At 55.7% G+C, this 24346-nt stretch overlaps 1 protein-coding gene across 1 annotated transcript in view; it reads right to left on the reverse strand.

Moving 5' to 3' along the window:
* GLI2 (GLI family zinc finger 2) overlaps positions 1 to 24346 on the reverse strand; it is a 254346-nt gene that overhangs the window by 16515 nt on the left and 213485 nt on the right. Inside the window, exons 4-9 of the mRNA XM_025429002.3 lie at positions 20355 to 20557; positions 16773 to 16958; positions 7261 to 7462; positions 5539 to 5752; positions 4116 to 4238; positions 487 to 621 (exon numbers count right to left, since the gene is read on the reverse strand). Of these exons, the coding sequence (XP_025284787.3) occupies positions 487 to 621; positions 4116 to 4238; positions 5539 to 5752; positions 7261 to 7462; positions 16773 to 16958; positions 20355 to 20557 (1063 nt within the window). The remainder of the gene's footprint in view (positions 1 to 486; positions 622 to 4115; positions 4239 to 5538; positions 5753 to 7260; positions 7463 to 16772; positions 16959 to 20354; positions 20558 to 24346) is intronic.

Here is a 24346-nt window from a genome sequence, read left to right on the forward strand (position 1 = left end):
GTGTATGCTAGGTCTCTGGGAATGGCCTCCCAGAGGAAATTACTAATTCCTTCCTCATGGGAGGAACTTCTTTCAGGCTTCAGGGTCAGGTTTGTTATTATCTTGCAGATGCTGGCTGGTTTGACTGGTCTTATTTCCCTTTTTGCACTGGCTGCTAGGAAACTCGGGGGGGGCGGAGATATTTTTGTGAATTACAGTTCAGAGCACTTAGTTTTTTACATTCTACTCTTGGCTTCATGTTATTGTTCCTTTCTCCTGGATCTTCTCATTTATTTTTGTTTTAATCTCTTTTACTATGTATATATTTGTAAGCACCCTTTTAGAAGCAGGCAGGGCCCAGATAAGTGATTATGCCTCCCACTTGGAGAGCGCTCAGAGGCTGTGGCCCAGGCATCTCCTGGAGCCGCCTCCTCCAGCCCCTTCTCTCCAGTAGAGGGCCTGGAAGCTCTGCCGGCCGGGGCAGGCTGCTGGGGCTCTGAGGCTTACATGCACCAGCTGCTCCTGCGTGTCATACTCCTTGGTACAGTCTTCCCAGTGGCAGTTGGTCTCGTAGATTATCACCTCAGCCTCCTGCTTACAGTCATCCCTGTCCAGGTCTTCCTTGAGGTCAGCCAGCTGCTCCTGGGGGAGGAGCAGAGCATACCCACATGAGTCATGTTCAGCCACCTGTCCCCTGGCAAAAGGTCACTGTTGGTCCCAGGCAGTCTATGCCGAGAACCCTGGGCTGGCACGGGTGTGGACACGGATTCATGTATTCATGCACATGCACACACACGTAAGCATACATGCAAGCATGTACGCACACACACACACACACGCACATGTATGCACTCAGCCACTTTCCTCAGCTGGCTCCCTCCGACCCATCCCTCTCCTGTTGCACAGCTGTCCCGAGGCCCCTCCTGCCTCTCTTGCGCTGGCTTGTCATCACCAAAGTGTCCCATCACATCCTGGGTCAACTGACTTGGAAGAACAGGAGAAAAGAGGGCAGTGACTTTTGCTTATTTGGTGCGGTTTCCTCTGGGGGAGCTGGGGTTGGCCCCAGGGGGTCAGGATGGGGCGTTTTTATTTATAGTATGTATGAGGTCTGCTCCTGCGTGGAGGCAAGAGGACAGCCAGAGTGCATCCGGCCTGGTCCTTCAGACAACTTACTCGCACACTGCTCCCTTGTCCCTGGGACACACAGCGTGCTCCGGTTCAGGCTCAGGGCGGAGTGAACGTGCTGTGCCATGTTCTCCCACCGCCTCGTCTTCCCTGCGACAGCCCTGAGATGTGGGCGTCTGTATTCGTGCAGCACAGCCAGGAAAACGGGTTCAGGGAGAGGCCACCCTGCTCTCTGTAGAGCACTCAGTGAGTGCATGACAGCCTAGATCTGCACTCACGTCTCCCCATCAGGATGGGGCCCACATGGGCCCTGTTCAAGGTGGCAAAGGAAAGGCCCCCAAGACAGGCCTTCACCCGACACTGGGTGCCTAGAATTCCTTTCAAAGAGCACAAAGCCTGTCACTCCCAGAAGAGCCACAGCCTGAGATCTATCCCCGGGGAGCCCCGCCCCAGCTGATGCTGACACAGAGCTGGTCAGGGGACACAGGGGCAGGCTGGGAGTGGGGGTAAAAATGGAGGCCCAGATGTGCCCAGCTGGGACGGAGGCCCAGTGAGGACCTCCGCAGGATGTCAAGGACTCCCTAGTATGCTGCTGGCTCACTAGGCAGGTTCAGGAGCAAAGCCAGGCAAAGAAGCAGATGTTAGAACGAGCTGCTTACCATTTCATGCTATCTACAAAACAGCAGGAATATTCTGTCTTTCAAAAGAGCCTCTGGGTAAAACATCGAGGGCTCAGACTAAGAGGGACACAGCCTCCCGCCCCCCCATCGGGAGCCCCAGCCCCCATAGGCTCCAGAGACCATGAGGCGGAGGCTGCAGCTTGTCCACTAGCCTCATTACTAACGCTGAGTACATTTCTGGGAGTGGGGACGTGGGCCTCACGGCTCCCCAGGCTGGCCGCAGACTCAGGCCCTGCCCAACTTTCCACTGGGGCTGCGAAGGGCTCCTACACTCAGGGGAGCTTTTGGCCGCTTCTCAGAGCACTTTAATTAATGCACTTGCCTTGCAAAGGCAAAGGATGACATGTGGTATCCTAAGTCCACGGGCAGCACAAGGCCCACGTTACAAGCACAGCGCTGGACCTTTAGTAATGGGAGGCCTGTGAGGTCCCCTTTACACCTGCTCCACACTGTCACAAAAACTGGACACAGACTTGTAGTTTCCTAAGCTGCTCCTAATTTCCCGCTTATTTCTAAGAAGACTCGAACGAGCTGCCAGATGGACGTGTGAGTGGAAGATGGCACAGGGGCGATGGGTGCACTCAGGCCTCCAGATGGAGCTAGGCGTCATCCTCGCCCGCTGTGCGGGGGGCTTAAGCAGAGTGGGGGCTCATTATGCTGCACTGCCTGCCAAGGGAAAGCCTGCCCATCCACCTTGCAAATGAGCCAGGTCACTGAATCAGGACACTGAGTGACACGGTGACAACCTCTCGTGACAAACGGCTTTCCTTGCACGACACGTGTGAGGCGCCAGGTGGGGCAATAAGGAGGGCTTTGTGCTGCCTTTCTGGGTTAGAGGGGTAGGGCAGGGGCTCCCGGGGGCTCAGCGCCTGTCTTCGCGGCTACAGCATGTTTATCTCCCCTGGATATGTGCCGTCCTCATCAATTTCAACGGCCCCCGATGATGGCCAACCTCGTGCCTACCATGCATCATGCTGAGATGCTTTGGCGTCAGCGAGGGGAGAAGAATTTGTCACCAACTCCTCTGTTTGCCTGACAATAACAGGACCCAATATTTCATAAAAATTAAGTGCCCAGAGCATGCCCGATGGTTTACAGGTTTGATAAAGGATGGTCTGGCAGATGTAGGGAGACAGGGACAGGAGGTCCCCTGCATCCTTGGTGTCAAAGCTGGTGATTCTGTAGTAACAGATGGCGACCATGGCACTGTAAGAGGCCTGGGGGGTGGGAGGCTCACCTGGGGGTCAGCACTCACACCAAGCCCTTCCTGGGGCAGGCCTTTGCCCCAAGGACTGGGCCTGTCTCTGCCTGCTGTCTTAGAGTGCCTGAATAAGTGGCAGGATCTCCCAAGAGACCTACACAGGGTTTCAGCCCTAAAACCGACCAGTCCTGGGCTCCATTCTTTACCTTCCTGCCAAGAATCATCTTCCCTTCTGTCTCTCCTCATCATGCCACTCACTGACTCAAATGTGCATCGAGTCATTAGAAAATATTATTTCGGGGCTCCTGGGTGGCTCAGTTGGTTGAGCATCTGACTCTTGATTTCAGGTCAGGTGATGATCTGGGTCATGAGACCGAGCCCCGCATCAGGCTCTGCGCTCAGCACGGGATCCCCTTGGGACTCTTTCCCTCTCTCTCTTCCCCTCTGTTTCTCCCCTACCACCCCTGCACAAGTGCATGCACTTGCTCTCTCTCTCTCAAATAAAGAAAATCTTAAAAAAGAAAAGAAAAGAAAAGAAAATCTAATTTATAGCTACTTTACACCAGTCCCTGTGCAAACCCTGGTGACGTGGAGTCAAATCAGGCACTTCTTGCAAGTGTGACCTCTCCAAAGCTTGCAGAGCAGTGTAGGCGATAGGCAAGATGACCTAGAAGCTAAGGTGGACTCTGGGAGGCAGATGCGAGTCCTGTTCTCCAGGAGGGTCAGGAAAGGGTGAAGTGGCAGTGACGGGCACGAGGTGGGAGGGTGGAGTTCCAGGGAGAGGGGCAACCAGACAGGAGCCACAGTCATTCAGGCTATGAATTCACAAGCGACCAAGTCTGATCAAGGTTCGTGTGAGGTGCTGGGGTGGAGATGGCTGCAGCCCTGGACATCCATCCATCCATCCATCCATCCATCCATCCATCCATCTATCCATCCATCCTTTCATGCGACACATGTTTGATGAGCATGTAATGTGCAGGGTGCTGGGGACACAGTTCACGGTGTGCCCGCACTCTCTGATTCACTCATTCATGCAGGCAACTGTCCTTTCATCCAGTCACCACCAGGGCTGAGGTCCCAGGTCCGCCGACCCGGCCGCAGGACGACTGGGACAGCCAACAGGTTACCTGCGTCAGGGTCAGTGGGGAGGCCGGCCGTAGGCCCTCGCCCTCTGTCTTGACCTTGCTGCGCTTATGAATGACGATGGGGTTGACGGTGCTGCTCACAGCTGACTCGCTGCTCGGCTTGTTCTGAGGGAGGGGTGCAGGAGAGCCCGTCACACAGGGGCAGGGTGAGGACACCCCGAGTTTTGTCTGGGCTTGACCTCCAGGATCCTCCCCACATAGACTGGGCCAACATGTATGTTTGGAGTTTCAGGAGCTGGGCCTCCTACTTGGTCCTTTGGCCAGGGGCACAGCTGGGGAGAGCCCAGAGCCTTCCAAGCCCCCACCTCCACGGGCATGGAAAGAAACCCTCTCTTTGGAAAATGCTGGGCACCATCACTCCTGTGCCAACAGCCTCAACTGCTCAGCCCACTGGAGCAGGGGGTCTTGAAGCGTAATAGCGGGGGCAGCTCAGAGTCTGTGGAGAACAGGGCTGGGCCAGCCCAGGGGGCAGGAAAGAAGGGCCTAGTTCCTTAGGAGAAGGGGGCTAGAGCCAAAGTATTGGGTGATGACAAGAGCTGACAGTCACTGTGTAGGGGCAGGTGCTAGGTGGCCACCTGGAGCCCCGGTGTGGGGAGGGAGGCCATCCTGGAAGAGGGGCTCTTCTGGACAGGGTGGAGTCTCGCCTCCCACCCAGCACGAAGTCATGTCTGGGCTGTGCCCTGCCAGGTGACTGGCCTGGGCAGTCACTCCATCTCAAGAACTGTCATCATTCATGCTAACCAGGATCCAGGTCCACACGGGGCTCCGTGCACACAGGCTCATGTATGAGCACCATGACCCAATTAGGTGGCAGGCCCCACTCGGCCCATGTGTTAGCCGGGGCTGAAAGAGCTCTCATCGAGTCAGGGTCCCAAACAGTCTGACTGATGCCAAAGCCTGTGCGTCTCCATTCTCCAATACTCTCTCTATTATTCCATTTCCTCATCAGCAAAACGGGGCTTCACTCACCAAACGGGAATGGCACCTGCCACGTGCCAGGGACTGTGCTAGCAGGCCCTGCCACTGAGAGGTCTGCTGGAAAGGTCACAGAAGATGGCCTTTTGTCCACTTATGCTCTAAAACTAAACTGTACAGAGTGCTCTGTCCGCCAGACTCGGACTTCTAGCGTTTCTCTGTCTACCCATTACGTTGATTAAATAGGCAACCGTAGAACTTATTGGCTGGACACATGCCAAGGTAAAGTGAGGGTGTCAGGACCCAGCCCAGGTCTCCTGACTGGGCATCCAGCCCTTTTGATCCCACGACCTCTGTCCAGAAGACATCCTACCAGCCAGACCTGTGCCCAGAGTCCCTCCACAAGTTCCCAGAGTGAAATGGCAATGATCAGCCCTTATGGGGTCCCAAGAGCCCGGTGACCCACCCTGTGCTCCCTGCACCCATCTACCTGGGTGGCGTCGCTCAGACAGTTGCTGTTGCTGCTGAGCTGGGTGGGTGTGGCATTGATCGAGGCGAGGGCCATGGGCTGCTGGGCCAGGAAGGTGGGCGAGGGCTGGATCAAGGGTGGAGTGTGTCCAAAGGCAGAGCCCAGGCCCCTCTGCTGGCTCAGGATCTGCTGGTAGGCCACCGGGTTGATGGGGTGGGGGAAGGTGAAGGCGGGGCTGTAAAGAAGAGCAGACAGGTCACGGATGGAGGTGGGGGGCAGAGGAAACCCTGCCAAGGATTGGGAGGGGAGTGCAGCTCATCTCACTGCCAGCACAGCTTTACTTGGCTCTTGCTCAAGAGCCAGCCGTGGCTCCCTACTGCCTGCTATCTCAGGCTTTCCCTTTTGGGCTCGCCCTCAGGCCTTGCCCCAAGATGCAGCCTTCACTCCAGCAGGCTGACCCCCAGGAGGAGCCAGGCTCCATCTCATCCCCACATCCCAGCCCTTCATGCTCTGATGCCTGAGATGCACCCTGCACCATCACTCCCAGACTATCTCACCCCCACTGGGCCCCTGAGGCTGGTTCTGATGCCCCTTTGTCTAGGAAAGGTGCCTGGGCCTTCCGGCTCACATGGTCCCCCCTTCTTTCACCTCTACTGCATTTCCAGGCCCCTTCCTGTCATCTGCATATGGGCCACCCTCTAGAATAGGATACTAAGGAATGATGGTGACCTCCGACCCTAAGCCATACGACAGGTAGCTTGTGGCTTCCTCCTCCCTCACTCCTGCATCACTCACTCTGGGGGTGGGGGAGGGGAGCCAGCTGCTAGGCTGGGAGGACAGTCAAGCAGCCTTACAGAGAGGCCCCCGTGACGAGAAATAAGGCTCCTGCCGACGTCCATGTGGGTGAGCCACCTTGGAAACAGACCCTCAGGCCCAGGCAAGTCTTCAGGTCCCAAGTCAGTCAGGTGCCCTGGCTGACGTCTTCAGTGCAGGCTCATGACACCAGAGCCAAGCCAGTCTCACATTCCTGACCCCCAGAAACAGTGTGAGATGATGAAGAGCTTATTGTTGCTTTAAACCACTGAGGTTATGAGTAATTGCTTATGAAGCAAAAGGTAGCTCCCATACTTGTTAGCATTTCCATCCCTGGGTCCTTGGGCCAGGCTCTCCCAACATTCCTAACAGATCCTGGCCTCTCTCAGGAGGATCGTGGGGAGGACATGAGTTTAGTCAAAGTGGTTGGGTCCGAGTCCTGAAACAGCCATGGGCTGCTTGGGGTGAGGAGGGGGTGGGACACAAGGATGAATGGCATCCACAAGGTTCCGGTGTGCCAGGCTATGACCACAGTGGGAGGCCCACTGCCTGCCCAGAGACCTGGGGGACCCAAGTCACTATCACACTCCACATGGTCCCCAGCACTAGCCAACAGCCACGACACCTACAGAAACACAAAGAAAGCTACCTTTGGTTTCGTGATGGAATCTCTCATGCCAGGCCTGGTAAATGTTGCTTTTCACATCAGAAAGTGCGTTTGGGGGCTGAACGAGCACACGAAGACAGACAAACACTGGCACATTTCAATGTCCTCGTTACTGGTTTTGAATTCATGAACCAGTTGCAAGCACGCTGATTCACAGCTGCAAGTCCCATCTCTCTCCTGGGGTTGAAAGTGTGGACACCCCCCCCCCACGGCCCCCAGCCCGCCCCCGGATTCTCAGCCCCCTGCCCGCGGGCTGGGCTCACCTGAGGGTGCCTGCCGACAGGTGCCCGTAGGAGCCGCTGGCAGCCGAGCTGCTGCGGGAGTTGTTGATGTAGGCCACCAGCGAGTTGGGGGAGGTCCGGATCATCCGCTGCAGGTCCAGGCTGGCGTCCGAGAGCGGGGAGATGGACAGCGCCCGCTTGCGGCTCAGGCGGGGCGTCACCCGTGGGCTGGAGAAACGCGACACTGTGGGGACAGCCACCCCACGCGTCACTGGGCTTGCAGGGGGACAGAACCGGGGCAGGGGGACTAGGAGGCGGGGGATGGCAGGAGGGGCCTTTGAGGACGGTCTAATGAGAATCGTGGCTCTGCCGCTTTCCAGCTGGGGGCCCTTGGGCAAGGGGCCGAGGCTCTCTCAAACCCAGTTTGCTGGTCTACAGAATGGGATTGACCTGCGCATGGTGTGGTCAGGGTGGGAGCAGCACAGCTCAGGGCCTGGGTGAGAGAATATCTCAATGAACATAAATTAGCGCCTTTACTGCCAGTTTGGCAACGAGCAGGCACGGGAGCCACACGCAAACCATAAGCGTTGAGCAGCTTGGCGGCTGCTCATGAAGGGCCTGCCCGTATAAAGCTCCAGTGGCTGCTGAGCACACCTTGCCTGTGCTCGGCTCTTCCTGGGCTCATGACACCCGCCTTCTTTCCTTCTGTCTGCTCAGAGCTGCTTGGACCCCACAGGTCCTCCTCCTCCAAGGAGGCGGCAGGTTACCCTGGCTGCAGGGTTGCTGTGTTAGTGCCTTGTTCCCAAGCTGTGTGGGCACCAAGGGCAGGGTTGATGGCCTGTGGATCTCTGAGCCTCCATCCCCAGTGCTGGCTAGCCCCCGAGAAGGGTTTAGGGCAAAGTCAGCCTGTGTGAGTGCACAGAGCCTGCAGCTGCCCCCTGTAGAAGCCTCAGCAGACCCCCGGTCCCACTGCATCATGCCCTGGTGCTCCCCCTGCTCCTCCACTGCTGGACCCTGGGGGCATTCATGCCCTGATGCTCCCCTTGCCCCTCCACTGCTGGACCCTGGGGGCACTCATGCCCTGGTGCTCCCCTAGCTCCTCACCCTTAGCTGCCAAACTCTGAAAGCCCCTTTCTTCCTGTGCCACTGGGATAAGCACAATCCAAGGCTGTGGAGAGGACAGATGAGGCCCCAGATTCTGTCTGAAAAGTAGCTCCAGGTCACTACAGGTATCCTGCCGGGCTGAGCTCAGCCGGTCACCCACCGTCCACACAGCAGCAGAGTGGGAACCCGGGAACCTAGGAGTTGGCCAGATGCTTCCCCATCTTCCCCTCCTTCAAGACTGAGGCTGCCCCCCCAAGCCGCCTACAGGTCCCCTTTCTCTCATCCTCCCCCAGCTCCTTCCAGCCTACCATCAACCCTGGTCATCCTGGGGCCCTTAGCCATTTGCTATGTGGATTGCACATTCCTCACTGCAGCCCGAGAGAGCTCCATAATGTGTAAATCAAATTATGCCTCTGGGCCCTCTGGACCCACTTCTCTAGAGCTCCCCAGTGCTATTAGGAAAAAGGCCCAAATCCTCGAGGTGTCTTGCCTGGCAGCCCTGTGGGTGCTCCCTACCCACCTCTCCGGCATCATTCTGCCCATGTCCCAGGCTCTGCTCCAGCCACCTTCCTGCTTTCCACTCAGGTCGCCTGCCTTCCCGCACAGGGCCTTTGCACATACAGATTTCCTCTGTCTGAAGTGCTCATCCCTACTCTCTCTGCTCAGACCTCAGCAGGTTACCCCTTTCCTAGGGGAAGTATCCTGACATCCTCTGGTTGGGGAAGGTTCCCCTCTCTCCCAAAGGTGTCATGTTGGCAAGCCTGCATCCACTGGTGTGGTTTTCCAGCTGCTTTTGGCTCTCCCGCCTTTATGCATGAGGGACTTGGGTCCTTTCGCTGCTACATGCATTCACAGACAGCGGGCTCAGTGGTGAGACCAAGTACGAGATAGTGACTGTTGAGCTGCTGGTGAGGGGGAGCAGAAGCACAGCCATGGAAAGTCAATATTTGCAGACCGCCTGGAAGGTGCCAGGTACTGTTCTAAGCACTCTCATGTATTAAATTGTTTAACCTTTTAAGTATTAAATAGTGTAAATTGCACTAGAAGGAAGGGGGTCATTATTATTCTCATTTATAAATGACAAAACAAGTGGCTTGCCCAAGGCCGTGCAACCCAGGGAAATACAGACAGGGACTGGAGATCAAGCGGTTGGCCACCAAACCACTCAGCACACTGCTTCTGTCCAGCTGGGCTGGACAGACACACATACACACCATGTGGGGACACACAGTTGTGCTAGCAGCCACACCGAACCCAACACTTAGCTCTTGCCTTGGAGCACACTACTCAGCCTTCCGAGCCTCTCTTTGCCCACCTGTACAAGGGGAGCAGGGCAGCGTGGCTCGCTGGGTTATTGGGAGGGCACCCGGTGAGCACCAAGTGCCTAAAGCCCAGGGGATCTGCTAAAATGAAACTGAGAGTTAACGTAGCTTCTTCAGGGGGCAAGAGGATGGTTTTGATAGGCAGGTGGGCCTAATGTCAATACTAAAGGACAGCATGTCTAGAAAACACGATTGGGCCACACAGCAGTCGACTCGTCACTAAAGCACTCACTCATCCGTCCATCCATCCGGACTCCTTTCGGCTTCTTTGTTCTCCTTTACTGAGTTCACCCCTTGTCAGCCCTCGCTTTGAAGGAAAACCAAAGACGCCAAAGTGAATCTTCCCAAAGATTCCTATTACTTACGAACCGAGCAGCAAATGGAGAAATGTGAGGTGGGAGGGAAGATCTCACATCACATAAAGGAAGAAATACGCTCATCTGTGTAATACATTTTTTAGAAAAGATTTTGCTGCTAATATTTGGATTCCCACCCTCTCATGCACCCCTAACAAGAGGAAACAGGCCAAATCTGACAGTGATATTCATCTCTGTTATTCCCACCCCTCAAGGGAAATATGTTTATTAATGTGCCTCTTCCCTTGATAAATTACTAAATAGAAAGAAAATCCTGGCACTCATTTCCTGTGGCTTCTCCGGTGATTTATGGCCGGGGACTGACGGAGCCGTTGCGCCCATTCATCTGTGGATGAGTCTGTGATTTGTCAGCTGCCGGGGTGACCAGACACCAGCCGGCCCTCACCTGGGCAGACGACGCCTGATGCTGCCCATGCCTGTTGCCGCTGGCGTCTGAACCCTGCTTCAGCCACAGGGTCTGTCTTCTGCTCATTCCAAATGTAGCTTCATTCGCCCCTCCGACCCTTGTCAGGGCCGGCAGTATGCCAGGTGCGGGGCTGGACATGATGCGGGCTGTGAGCAGGGAAGACCCTTGGCCCTGCCCTCTGGTGAAGCTCACTGCCCAGGTGAGTGATGAAAGCAGTACCCACAGTACTGGGCAGGGTCCGCGAGGGGCCTGGGACCACTTTAGGTAACTCCAGAGTGCTCAGGGACAAGGCTGCTGTCCCTGGGGCAGCCAGAAACAGCAGGAGATCTGAAAACAGGCCCCGGCCCCAGGCAGGCCATGTTCTGACCTCCCTTGACTGCTCTGAGCTGCGTGGCTTTGGGCAAGTCCCTGGACCTCCTTTGAGCTGCTTCTTCACCAGGAAGATGGGCCAACAGGATCTACTGCAGGGTTGCTGTGGGCTAGTGGCCAGCATTATCACCCAAGCTCCGGGTGGACGTCCTGAGGACCCAGTAGCCTGGGCTGAGGGCAGCCGGAGGGATGCAAGGACCTGGCCTCTAAAGGGCCTGGCCAGGGCAGGTGTAGCACCAGCGGTGGAGAGACCGGTGACCCAGCATGACGTCCCAGGAGCCTTTCCTGGGCCAGATGCTGTCCTGAGCATGGGTCAGGGACAGCAGGACACAAGCCTTGTGGGTTCTGAATCCCCACTGGTTCTGGAACATTCCTGCACAGTTTGGCCCACCCACTATCTTCTGGACTCACTGAGGAAATGCTCTAAGGAAACCCAACTGGAGGATTGGGTTTAACCTGCCGCACGCTTAGCTCTCCACAGCCCCTCATCCCCTCTTATAGGGGGGTGGGGGGAGGGATTGAAAACACCTAGGCTTCGAGCCCAGAGGCTCGGGGCTGAGGCTGACCATTTCCTAGTTCTGTGATGCAGACAAAGAAACTCAGGTTCCTGGCCTGTAGAGTGACTTTGTAATGCTCGTCTCAGCGCTGTTTGCGCAGGCTTACCAGACGAGCCACAGACACCATTTAACCCAGGCCTGCACTCACACACCAGTCCTGCTCCTCCGGGACCTGTGGCCTGGCCTGCTGTGCCTCAGTCTCCCTCCTGTCTGCAGGCTGGGCACAGGCTCCCTGCCCAGAGATTGAGGACTCTGGGGCAGTCCCCCCAGCAGCTCCTCCTGCCTCTCTGCGGTGTGATCAATGTAATTGGTTTCTGAAAACCCCCTTGGACCCGCAGGCGGCATAAAGAACGGGCGTCAGAACGGAGGTGACATCCAAGTCAAATTAGTGTCAATATGACAATAAAATATACAGCTTGGAGGAAATATGGGCTGTAAACAGACAACATTTCAATCGGAAACATTTCAATCTTCTCAATGCGGTGGGAGGAGGAGGGGGTGGGGCGGTGGCTGCTACCATTCTGCTGTTAAATCACCAATATTCAACAGCATAAAACAAGAGAATTCCATTTTAAGGCCCTGGTGACAACCAGTGAATTCCCGGCCCTCCAGAGAACTGGGGGGCAGAGTGATGGCCTTGGACTCCCTGACCAGTTATCCATCACCTCCCTGCACAGCATCACTTCCCACTCTTCCTGCTATAAATCAGCCTCCTTTAAAAACAGGAGGCAACGGGCCTTCATCGACCACCAGGAGGCTGAGAAGCCCCCAGCAAGGGAGGGACATGGGAGATGCCCTTGGTCCTGCCCACGGCCCGGCCCCGGGTCCTGAGAGGAGTGCAGGGCTTGGATGTGCACTCCAGCAAGAGGCCTCTCTGCCTCCCTGCCTTTCCTGCACCGCCCTGGGGTTTTCCTCAGTGTAGGATGTGTACTCAACCCAGACGAGGTTATTTTCGGCCTAATGGACACGGGGACAGGACGTATCCTCAGATACAATCAGGTTTCTCACATGAGAAAAAATATCAGTTCTATTCTGACATCTATTTATTTAATCTGCAAAGGTGACTATATTAAAAATATACTATTAAAGAATCGTGCCCATGGCACTTGGCTCAGGTAAAAATGGTGCTGGTGGTTTGCTATCGAGTGGGCTGGGGACACTGCCCTGGAGGATGTGGACATAAGGCCACCTGTGTCCTACACTTTCCCTGTAGGTTGCCACACAGTCCGGCAGACCTGACCTCTGCACCTCAAAGCCTCTGGGAAGTTCTCTCCTCCTGGAAAGAAAGGGAAAGAGCTGAGAAAGGAGGCGGCGTAGGTGAGGCGGCCTCAGGATGGGATATTCTTTGTCCTGACCAGGAGCTTACACAGAGCAGCCCATGGAGCTTATGAAGCACCACGAGGGCATGACTTGGCCGACTATGCATAGCTGTGTCCCTAGCACCTAGAGCCATGCCTGGCATATAGGAGGTGCTCAAGACCTATTCTCAGAATGACTGAGAGAGAAAGAGAAACAGAGAGAGAAGGAAGGGCTAGTCTCCTCGACTTCGCACAAGCTCTTGAGGCCCCCTGCATCTGCACAGAGCTTCCATGTCATGGTCATGCTTATGGGAGGCTTTCTAACTGAACACACATGTCCTCAGAGAGTCTCAGGACCCTTGCATAGGGGGGCTCTGAACCTGCACCATTCTCTGTTGAGAGTCTGAGCAAAAAGAAATTTGATGGGAAGATCTCTCCCCAGATCCATGCAGCTGGGACCAGCAGAAAGCACCAGAACTGGTGGGTTTTCCCTGCTCCTCAGTTTATGGGAGGGGTGAGGCTGGGCTCTGAGCACTGGAGTCTCTTAGGGATGCACACGAACAACACATCCATGTGGGCATCAAAGCAGAACAGAAATTCCTAAAATTTTTAAAAGCGGAAGCAAAGGTTCCGGTTGTAATTCAAACTGGGTTGAAAAGAAAAACTGTATTAAGTCATGACAAATACAGGATATCACGTTGCACTACTCTTGATTTGCTTGGATCGTAAGTGATTGGGACCAGAGGCAAAGAATCCTCTGTTCCTGAAATGCTTCAGGGTTCAGAAAAATCCCCCAGCCCCACCCCAGGCCTCAGCTGGAGAAACTGATGTGCCTGCTCCGGCCCAGCACGGAAGCTTCCCTCTGCACCCTGGAGCCAATCACGTTCCCAAGAGGAGAGGTGGAGAAAGGATCGTGGGTGGGTGTGATGAGTCCGACGTGAGCTGGACGCTCTCACGCCCACTGGTGAGCTCATCGCCTGATGCTCCGGCTCGGCCTCAGATGCTGCCAAATGCTGAGCACCCCTGAGAACAAAGCGGCCGTGTTCCCAGCCGCCTCCCCGGCTCCCTGCAAGTCGGCCCAGTCTCTCCCCAACCAGTTTGCATCTTTCCACTCTAGGATTTTGTGTGACTGTCACTCACTCACACAGTCACTCTGCAAACACGGGGCCTGCTCCTTGGCAGCCAAGCTCCCGAACATGGAGGGCTCCCCAGTTAACAAGGAAGCAGCACCCAGTGAGGGGGAGGGTGGGAGCTCCAGCAGAGCTGATGCAGTCAAGCTGGGGCTGGATTTTGGGTGGAGGGCTGAGCTGGGCGAGCCCGTAGAGCGGCACTGGGAGGGTGCCGGGTGACCGCAGGTGGAGCGGGGCGCTGGGAGGCAGTGTGCAAGGCGGAGGAGCCGAGGCTGGAGGGGAAGGCCGCTGGCCCTGAGAGTGATGGAAGCCACCGGGACTCAGAAGGGCAGAGGGGATGACCGATCACTGCCAGGCAGCATGGAGCCTGAGGGACCCCGGGGTGGCAAATCGTGGGGCTGCCAGGAGGGCTGACAAGCCAGATGTGGCAGGCCTGGGAGGCAGGGGGTGGTGGCCAGGAGGAGTCGTGGCACGGGGCTAGGCACGGGGTACACAGAGACAAAAGTCCCGCAGGAGAAGAAGGAGAAATCCGGCGGAAAGAGACTGGAGCAAGTACTGACTGAGCGGCTACTGCACGCCAGCCCCTGAGCCACGTTCACACGCGCGGTCCAACTCAACAGCGTGTTTGGTTCAACCTGCAGGCAGGGCTGGGAATCGCGGTGCGGGCCGCATTCAGTGCCCCAGCACCTCGGGCCAGTTCCCACAGTGGGGACGCGCACAGGCGGCGCTGGCCTGGCCGGGCCGCGGTTCACAACCCAAACTCCCTCCCCACGGCCACCCCTACGGGCACTGTGCTCTGCCCAGATGCTCAGGAACACATCTGGCCCTGCAGGCCCTCCCTGGGGCCACGGCTCTTGGGGTGTCAGATGTGTGGTGCTGCCTGGAGGCAGTGGGCAGGCGCTCATGTCTGCTGACCGGGGCTCTCCTGCCTCTGAGGACACCTGCCTGACTTGACCCCTGGGCCATGGTTTGTCTGTGTCTGCCCACTGACCAGGTGGCCTGGTGCCAGCCACCGAGGCCTTGGGAGGCAGGCCCTGTGGGAGGATGTGACACTTGGACGTGGCTATTTGAGTGCTATATTGTGCCTGCTGTCTGGTTTCTAATTTTGACAAGCGGCAGGTACATACAGCTTTACTGGAGCCCTACCTTTGCCACCTGCTGACACCCCACCCCACTTCTGTGGGGGGCACCAGAGGGCTGTTGAGAGAAGGAGGGCACGTGGGGGGTGTGCTTAGGGGGCCGGGCCTTTTCTCACACTCCACATTTGCGCTTAGTCCTGGACTGAACGCCATCCCCTGGGGAAGGTAGTGGGATGGGACAGCCCCGGGAATCTGATGCGGATGGCACCCCTCAGGGCATGACAAGGAGAACACCGATGAGCGCCGGTGTTGGGAGGACTCTAGGGCTCTTCCCAGTGACACTCCTGTGGTGGATCAGGGAAGGCTCTGTGGGGTTCCGGAACCACATGAGGTGGCTCCGGCAAATATGAGGTGGGTAGGGCAGGCAGAGACAAGAAGGATTGAGAGGAGGGAAGTGGGAGAGGGCATCTGGGGAGATGTCCCAGAGGAGGCAAAATCTCAGCCAAGCCTGAGGAAATAAGAGGCTTATTTTTGCTCCAGCCAATAAGGTGGAGCTGCAGTGGCTGGTGGGGACGGGAAATCCTGGGGGATGGGAGGAGGCTGAGGGGTGCAGAGGCCCACCTTGAGTCATGCAGCCGGGCAGGCACCCGGACTTCCCTCCAGGGCAGGTCTCCCTGCAGACCTGGGTGCTCCCTACCGTCAGGGAGTGGAAAATCCCTCCCAGGCAGGGCTGGAGGAGAATAACCCTGCCCCCTGCAGTGGTTTCTAGCTCTGCTGTCTGGCCTGGATCCCTGGGAATCTCTGGGCTGGGCTCCAGGAACAGCAGGTGGAATGGCACTGGCTGGGTGAGGGGGGATTTAGCCTCCCTCAGAGAAGAGGCGGGGCCCCGTGATGATCCCAGGGGCTCATGGTCAGGCGGCCACAGGCACCCCTGGGAAATGAAGATAGTATCTGGCGGGAGGGAAAGCCTTGGTATATTATGGGCAACAAGAACTTTACCCAGAACACTGGATCTCCCATCTGCCAACGTGCCCTGCTCGCAGCTTCCAGCTCAGTTAGTGACAGCCACCCTCCACGTGCTCAGGCCCAACACCCTGGTGTTGTCCTTAATGCCTTTCTTTCTTCCTACTTTCTCATCTGTCTGCGAACAAATCTTGTGACTATCTAAAATGTGATCACTCTCCCCACCTCTACTAACCAGAACCCCCTGCTTCCACCTTGCCCCTAAACCTATTCTCAGATCAGCAGCCACAATGGGATTCCTTTTAAGAACTTAGATCTCATTACTCCTCTGTCCAACCCCCCACCCCAAGGGCCCCATCATGTCAAGCCTTACAAAGCCATGACCAGCCTGCCCGACCAGCCCTGGAACTCTGGCCCCACCCTCCTCCGGCCCCTCACCCCCTGGGTGCTGGGCATGCTGGCCTCCTGGGTTTTTCTTGAGCTCAGAGGGCACACTGCTGCCCCAGGTCCTTTGCATTTGCTATTTCCCGTCTGGATCATATTTCTGTACTGCTCTGCTCCTTCAATCCTGTGCTCAAATATCACTTTCCCAGGGAGGATTTCTCAATATCTTCATTCAAGACTTGCACCCCCCTCCCCCCCCGACCTGGTGCTTCCTACCCCATCCTTGGCTTTGTTTGTCTCTCCCTACTGTGCTAGAAGTTCCATGAAAGCAGAGACGAGTGTGTTTTATTCCCCAGACTGTAATTCCTAAAACACGTCCTGGCCTGCGGTGACTCACTAAGTATGTGCGGGGGTTGCTCAGACTCAGTCCCCTGTGGACAGCAGTCATGGCAGGGATCCCAGATCCCCCGCTTAGGGCTCCTCACCCACAAAAGGAGCAACATGCACCCTCCTCAGCCCCCATGGCCTATCTTGCTCCCTATCCCCACACGGGCCCAGTACTCACCATCCACTGGATTGAGGTAGTCGTGGAGATGGGGTGCACTGGCGGCACCCCCACTCTGCATTAGCAGGTCCCCGTACGGTGCAGGGTGGCCCGCCATGAGGGTCATCTGGTGGTAATAGTCTGAGGGGTTGGTCCCTGGAGGGGGGAGGCCAAACAGTCCCCTCTCCTTGAGGTGCTCGTGGGCCACTGTGGGTAGGAGAGAGAGTTGGTCAGGATTGGCCCAAAAGAGAGAGAAACACACACAAGGGCTGAGGCATACCCCACCACCCCCGTGTCCCTGGGGTGCCGTCTTCTGCCCCTGGGTCCCCTTCCCCCACTGGGCAGACAAAGTGGGATGGGGTGGGTGGGGTGGGGTGTGTTTCTGCTGGTGGGGAATCAGAGCCAGCATGCCTCCTTGTCCCCACACCATAAACAAGCACTCCCACCTCCCCCTCCAGGCCCCACAGAAGCCCAGAGCTCCAGGCTGACCAGGTCCACAGGCCAGCAGAGTCTTCAAAGGAAAACAGAGACACAAACAAAGGCGCCGTGGTGGTCGACAGTTGGGCCAGGTCAGTCTGGCCTGAACATTCAAGGCGAGCTCGCCTGGACCCGGCCAGATAAAGCTGCCGGCCTGGCTTGCAGTGGCAACCCAGAGCTGTCTGTCCCCCACCCCATACCCGGCCCCTCCCAGGGGCTCAGCCAGGAGGCAGGGATGACGAACTTCCAGCATCTCAAGGGGGCTTGGAATTGGGAACCAAACAGACCCATCAAGAGGCCTGGCTTTTAGCAGGCGTGCAAAATTGGGAAGGGGCCACCCTTCTGAGCTGGCTCAGTTTTCCATCTGTAAAATGGGGGTAATAATACTTGCTACTCAAGTTACTATGAGAAATGAACGTGAAAGCCAACGTCACGCTGAGCACTTGCTGGGCCTGTGTAGGCACAGGGCCGAGGGATTCCCATTCATCCTCAGGGTCACTATCCTCACACGTTATGAGTGGAAGGCCACCGTTACCCTCCTCAATGGCAGATAAGAACTCCGGTGCTCTCTGCTATCAGTCTTGGCAAAAAGTAAAAGAGATTTCTTACGTGCTGGGCAGAGAGAAGCCGGTCAATGGAAGCAGCCTCCTCCCCCTCCTCCCCTTCTCCTGCTGTATCCACTAGAGAGAGCTCTGGCCTGCAGCCAGAGTGATATCCCATGGCCTCCCCCTGCCCTGTCCATGCTCAAAATGCCCTCCTGTCCTCCTCCTCCTGAATGTTCACCTCCTCCCCAAAGCCTTCTCTGGAGTGCCCATTTGTCCTCAGAGCCCATGCGGTCTGCAGACATGGCCCTGATGGCTGATGAACTTTTGGGGTCTCATGTGGGCAGGTGCTGGGGCTTGCACAGCTGCAGTGTGAGCCTGACATGCTGTCTCTCTTCACTTGGGAGCTGGGTTCCGGGTCAGTGAGGCCTCCGGGTATCAGGTCCATCCCCTGTGAAGGTCAGGGCTTTGCAAATTAGCCAAGTGTCCTCTGGTGCTGAACCCATGCCTGTTATCTCAAGGGGCTGGGGCTGGGGCTGGGACAAGTGGGTGTGACAGGAACCTCAGCGAGGTTTCTCTAGAAATCAGGCATAGAATCAAGTGTTGCACAAATGCAAGCAGCTCCTTCAAGGGCAGCCCAGTCTTACCACTTAGCTCTTCATCAGCTGTACCACTGTCAGCTGAAACTACAGCGTCCTTGTCTTTTCTAGAGACATCTCGCAGGGTCCTCTGAACCTGGCCTCGGGAGCACTACCTCGTCCTGCCTCCTCCGTGGTAACCCTGTCACCATGTGTATTAGTTTCCTAGGGCGCTATAACAAGTTGGTACGGACTTGGTGCTAACTGCTGCCCAAACAACAAAATTTCATTCTTCCACAGTTCTGGAGGCCAGAAGTTTATCATCAAAGTATCAGCAGAGCCACACTCCCTCCAGAGGCTCTAGGGGATAATCTATCCTGTGCTCCTTCCAGCTTCTGGAAGTTGCCAACTTCCTTGGCCAATGGCCACAACACTCCTATCTTTGTGTTGTTCTCTTGTCTATGTCTCTTGTGAGGGCATTTATCACTGTAGTTAAACCCACGCGGACATTCCAGGATGATCGTCTCATTCAAAATCTCCAGCTAAATCACATCTGCAGAGGCCTTTTTTTCCCCACAAACGAGGCAACATTCTCAGATTCAGGGGATTAGGGCGTGGACACATCTTCCTGGGGGCAGGCATCCTCTGGCTATGTGTGAGCTTCAAGGTCAGGGCAGCCTGGGGAATCTGGCCTGCATCCGCACGGAACTCCGGGCTGAGTCCAGCACTGGCTGTGTCATCAGGAGAGGTGTGGAGGCAGCGTGGTCCTTCAGGGCACCCTCACTCGGGCAAGGCCTCTCAGAAAACCCATGCAGATTCCAGGGCTGGGTTCCAGCTCCAAGGGGTCACTTCAGAATAGCCACGTTCTGGCCAGCCACTTTCATGTCCTGTGGTCACTGCCACTTGCCTCGGACGATGCGCCCAATGATTCAGGGCAACTTTTTTTATACATTTGGAAGCTGGAGTCCTTCTCTTTGTGAAACTCCAACCTGAGCCTCTCAGGTCCAGGACTTGGCTGCTGCTCCTGGTCATATCCATGAAGTGGGGGAGGACATGTTCCCCTGGGAAGGACTGGAGGTAGTGAGTGACAAGAGGCCCACTGGGACCATGTTTCCTGGAGCCTCTGGACCATGGTTTCAATAGGCAGATTGAGATGATGTAGCCTGGTTCCTTTTGAAAATGGCAGCAGTGAGTGGCTACCAGGCACAGTGGGTTGAGAACACTTCCCAGAAAGACAAGATGGGCATGGCCAAGTCCCGCATGTGCTTACTACTGTCCAGGGTGAGTGTGTGTGTGTGTGTTGTGTGTGTGTGTTCGTATGTATCAGTGAGGTGGGGATGGGCCTGGAAGTACTAAGTTTTATTTTAAGTATTAAATTTTAGACCTGAAAACCTTATTTGTATTATGTGACCTGCCCTTTCTTGTCTCAAACTAACCGGACTGGGGTGGCCATCTGATCTTTGAAGTGGGCTAATCAGTTCTCTCTCAAGCCTCTGACCTGAGAGACACAAAGCCACTGGTACTCACCTGTGGAGCCTTGGGGTGCCATTTGGAGGCCATGTGTTGACTTCCAAGGGGGTGCACAAGCAGAGATGCAGGCAGAAACCAGCCTGGCTCTGCCTTCCTTCAGCGCTGGGGGCCCATGAGACACCTTGATCCCATACCCCGTTTACTTAACCAGAAGCAGATTTTAGTTTATTGCAACCAAAGAATTCTCACCTAAGATAAGACTTACATAAACATATCTTACCATTATATATACATATATATATTTATATAATTTGCATGTGGAAGGGTGCTTATTGACAGCTCTTTAATGAGCACAAAAACCAATGATCCCCAGATTCTTTGGGCTTTCCCCATTCATTTATTGAAGGACCCATTGTTCAGGGTGGTGGGGAGGAATGTCAACCTGTTCACTATCCCAGGGGCTGGTGCTGGTGCTGAGGAATCAACCACGTCAGAGTTAGCAGCCCAGTTCCCCCAGCACCCCAAATTCTACTCACCGTCAGCGGGGCTGAGACCTCGGGCTGCTGAGATGGTGGGGAGCGTGGGGCTGCTGTGCACGGCTCGGAGGTAATGCTCCATGTGGGGGCTCACGTAAGGGTGCGGGGCATTGAAGGGGGACTCCCCAGGGCCCGCAGGGTGTGGGGAAAGCCGGATCAACGAGATGTCCGAGATGACAGGGCTGCCACTCAGGGCAGGAGGCCTGTAAGACAAAGGAGTGGGGTCAGAAGGCATGGCCTGTTGCAGGAGGATGTGTGGGGAACCCGGCTGAGAGGCAGGCATGGGGACCCTTCATGGAGTCCGAACTCTCACGTTACCCAGCACACAGCACGTTGAAAGCTCCTACTGGGTTAGAGCTGCCCACCGGCTGGTCTGCTGGTGGCGGTGAAGTGCCTTCACACAGGACTGGATGTGTGGGGCCACAGGCTCAGGAGGCCACACACGTGTCACCACTGCTTCCCCAAGCCTGCTCAAGGCTGGACAACTAGCGATGAGCCAAATCTTCATTAAGTGAACAGGCACATGCATTCTACATGAGTGAAAAACAGAACCTGAAAACACCAGTACCGGGGCAAGATGCAAAGGGCTCATATTCCTACCAGAATGAAGAGAAACAGAGGGATCGGGGGAGGTCCCGAAAGTAGAGAACTTCTGGTTTAGTGGGATAGTTGGTGCCGTGGAGCGCCACCAGGGGACCAGCTGGAAAGGATCAGAGCAGGATTCAGAAGAGTTTTTGAATGATAAGCCATAGCTAATATTTTAGAATATCCTTTTAGCTCTCCTTAGGAGGAATTCCTTTTATTTATTAATTTTTCATTTTTATTTAAAATTTTTTGGTTTATTTTTATTGTATTTAAAATTTATTATTTATTTTTTAAAATTTTAATTATTTATTTGAGAGAGACAGCGAGAGAGCACAGAGGCAGAGGGAAAAACAGACTCCCCGCTGAGCAGGGAGCCTGATGTAGGGCTCGATCCCAGGACCCGGAGATCGTGAGGTGCAACCACATGAGCCGTCCTGGATTTCCTTTTAATGTTAACGGAGCCTCCCTTCTCGGATGCCCAACATCTGTGAGGCATGCACCTGGCCTGGTCCCTGTGGCCCCGGGCTGGCATGGCCGTGGCCCACCCCATGTCCCCTGCTCAGCCCTCAAGGGGCAAATAAATTAATTACTTTTATTTGGAGATGCCCTGGCTCCACTTAACGCAAGGACGAGGACTTGACATCAGGCCTACTCACTTGGAGCCTCTAAGCAGCTATGAGCGTGTTAGCACCAGGGTGTTCTGAGGTCATCTACCCCCAAAACTTGCCCATTAATGAAAAAGCAGGCTTGAGAGGCAAAGTAGCTATGAAACCACAGCTAAGTCACTGGGGACCAAATTTACCAAGATATAATTTTCGCTTTTTCAGAAAATGGGGTCTCTCTGTGATCCGACACAGTGCAAAGAAAAGAGTTTGTGTCAGACTCAGACAAACCAGCATTAGGATCTCAGCCATCACCAGCTCAGCCACGCTGAGCGGGCCATTTAACCCCTGCGAGTCTCAGTTTCTTCAACTGTAAAACGGAGATAATAGTGCCTTTTTCATGGGGCTGCCCTGAGGACGAAAGTCCTCCAAATGGTGCGTGAGACACAGCCGTCAGTTAATAAACCAGAGCTGTTATTATGGCATTAGCGCCACACTTGGAGGGCAAAACCCAGATGTGCCCGGGAGGCCCTCCAAACCTCCCCACGGGGTTGGCCGTGGATGTGGGCAAGGGCATTGTGAGGATTGGTTACTTCAGAGCGGGGATGGTTTGTCCACTGGCTGGAGCGAACCAGAGAGAATTACTGCTTATGTACGATAGTGCGCGGAAACCGTGCCTGCCACACAGGGCACGCCAGGACCCAAACAGGTGACATCCAGATGTCTCTACATCTGGCTTTCACAAACTCCCGGGGTGGAGGATGTGAGCATTCTGCTACATTATTGTGTAGCTTTTGCAGATGTGATTGTAATGGGTGTGCAGATCCAACAAACCTGCCAGGCAGCGCTTCCACACTGCTGTGCTATGGTGCACACCGACTCTTGGCCTTGAAGGCCTTCCTGCATCCTATACCTTGTCAGGCAAATCCCTTCTCCACCCCGCAAACCCAGCAGAGGGAACTGCTTCGGTGATACCTTCCCAAAAGCCCCCCGCCCTGACATGAGCTCTCTGCTGCTTCCTCCCTGCTACCCCTGCAGCACCTGCTTCTGGTCTGAGGTTGATGGGCCCATCTCCCAGGGAACTGGGTCCTGTTTGACGTACCTCTACATTCTAGCACCTGGCAGGAACCTAGCATCCCAGAAGGATTTTCAGAAGCACTGGTGGCTACACATCTGTTTCCAGGCGCCAAGCTTGGCAGAAGGGAGTCTTTGGGATCAGTCACGCATCGTGGCCTCAAGCTGCTCTCACTCACAGGCTGCCTTCCGAGGCCAGGGCAGGCACTGCATTAAGTGCAAGCGGCTTAAGAGATGGCTTTGCTCTAGGCAGGGGCACTATGTGTCCAAGGGTGAGGGGGGCAGAACAGAAGCAGATTAATTCACCCCTCACCAAGGGTCTGTCTTGCTGCCTTGGGCATGCTGACCGGCGCAGGATGGACTCGCACATTCCTGCAACAGGACACGTGTTCTATGAAGACAATACTAGAAAAATATCACCTGTGAGGCAAGAAGGAGCCCTCTGTCTGACTCCTGAGCACAGATCAGGGATTGAAGGTGAAAGTTCTGGAAGGCTGAGCATACTTCAATAAACACAGGGTATTCTGGAGACCAGTGTGAGGCACCTCCTGTCCTCAGATCTCTTAGTCCTCCCGCGGACACTCGAGGCAGCGTAGGTTCCCAGGGCCTGCAGGACACTGGCCAGGGGTGAGGTCACAGCCTGTGGTCACTGAAGCCAGTGGTCCTAAATGGTCTCCCCAAGCCTCCCTGGCATCAAGATCTCCCTGCAAGGCCTGCTGATGACAGCTGAGGCCTCACAAGACAAGCCAGTGACTACATGGGGATATAAAGGAACACTGAAGGCACACGGCAGCCAGCCCAGGTCCGTCCAAGGTGACCCCCATTCCACTGGCCAGATGAGTGTCTCCCAAGCAGGAGGCTGGAGACGTGTTGACATGGCAATAAGCACACCATTGTGGGGCTGCCCTGGTGGGGCTGGAGTCCAGCCCAACCTAGCAGCTGGGCCTGGATGTGGTGGGTGGGGCCTGAGCCCCCACACGTAGGAGCTGGGATACTGGTCTTCATACCTTAGTTATCACCCTTCAGGGGAAAGTGAACTCTGAGGCTCTCTTCCCACCATGAGTCACCCAGAGAACAGGGAGCTCGTTCTTCCAGCACACCCTGGGTCCTGTCTCAGGCCCGGGGCTCAGAGGGGAGCCCCTATGGCTCTTGGAAGAAGCACCTGGCCAGCCTCAAAGGAAGCACTGGCTGGCTGTGTGTCCAGCTGGAAGATGTGGGGAAACTCTGACACCAACAATCTCCCATGAGGACTCTGGGTCCAGAGAGGGAAATCACGCTGTGTGGCCAGAGAGTGACACGGGCCAAGACGCGACCCAAGGCTGCCTCATTCCCGGGCTGGTGCTCCCCTCATCTCAGGGGCCGCCCCCCACATTGCTAAGTCCTCCCTGTTTCCTTGGCGTAATGGGCATGGAGCCGAGAGAGGCCTCTGCCCCTCGACCAAAGCAGACTCCATAGGGTTCGCTGGTAAGACAGGTCAACTCTCAGGGCTGATGAGACAGTACATGGAACAACCATTGTTCTTCCCAGGGCCAGGAATGCTGTCATTGCCAGGCCTGGAAGCCCTGGGATGGAGGCCGGGAGAGCCTCTAGCAAAGGCACAACCAAATGCTCTTCTTTCACATACAGAGCAGGACTGGCTCTGGCGGCCCTATGGGGGGACCCAGGGCCTAGAAGCAGTGGGGCAGCCCTGGCATCTGGGCACGGCCTGTGCCTTCCAAAGCACCAGTTGTC

Source organism: Canis lupus, chromosome 19 (genome assembly GCF_003254725.2).
Source record: "Canis lupus dingo isolate Sandy chromosome 19, ASM325472v2, whole genome shotgun sequence".
Classification (NCBI taxonomy): Eukaryota; Metazoa; Chordata; class Mammalia; order Carnivora; family Canidae; genus Canis; species Canis lupus.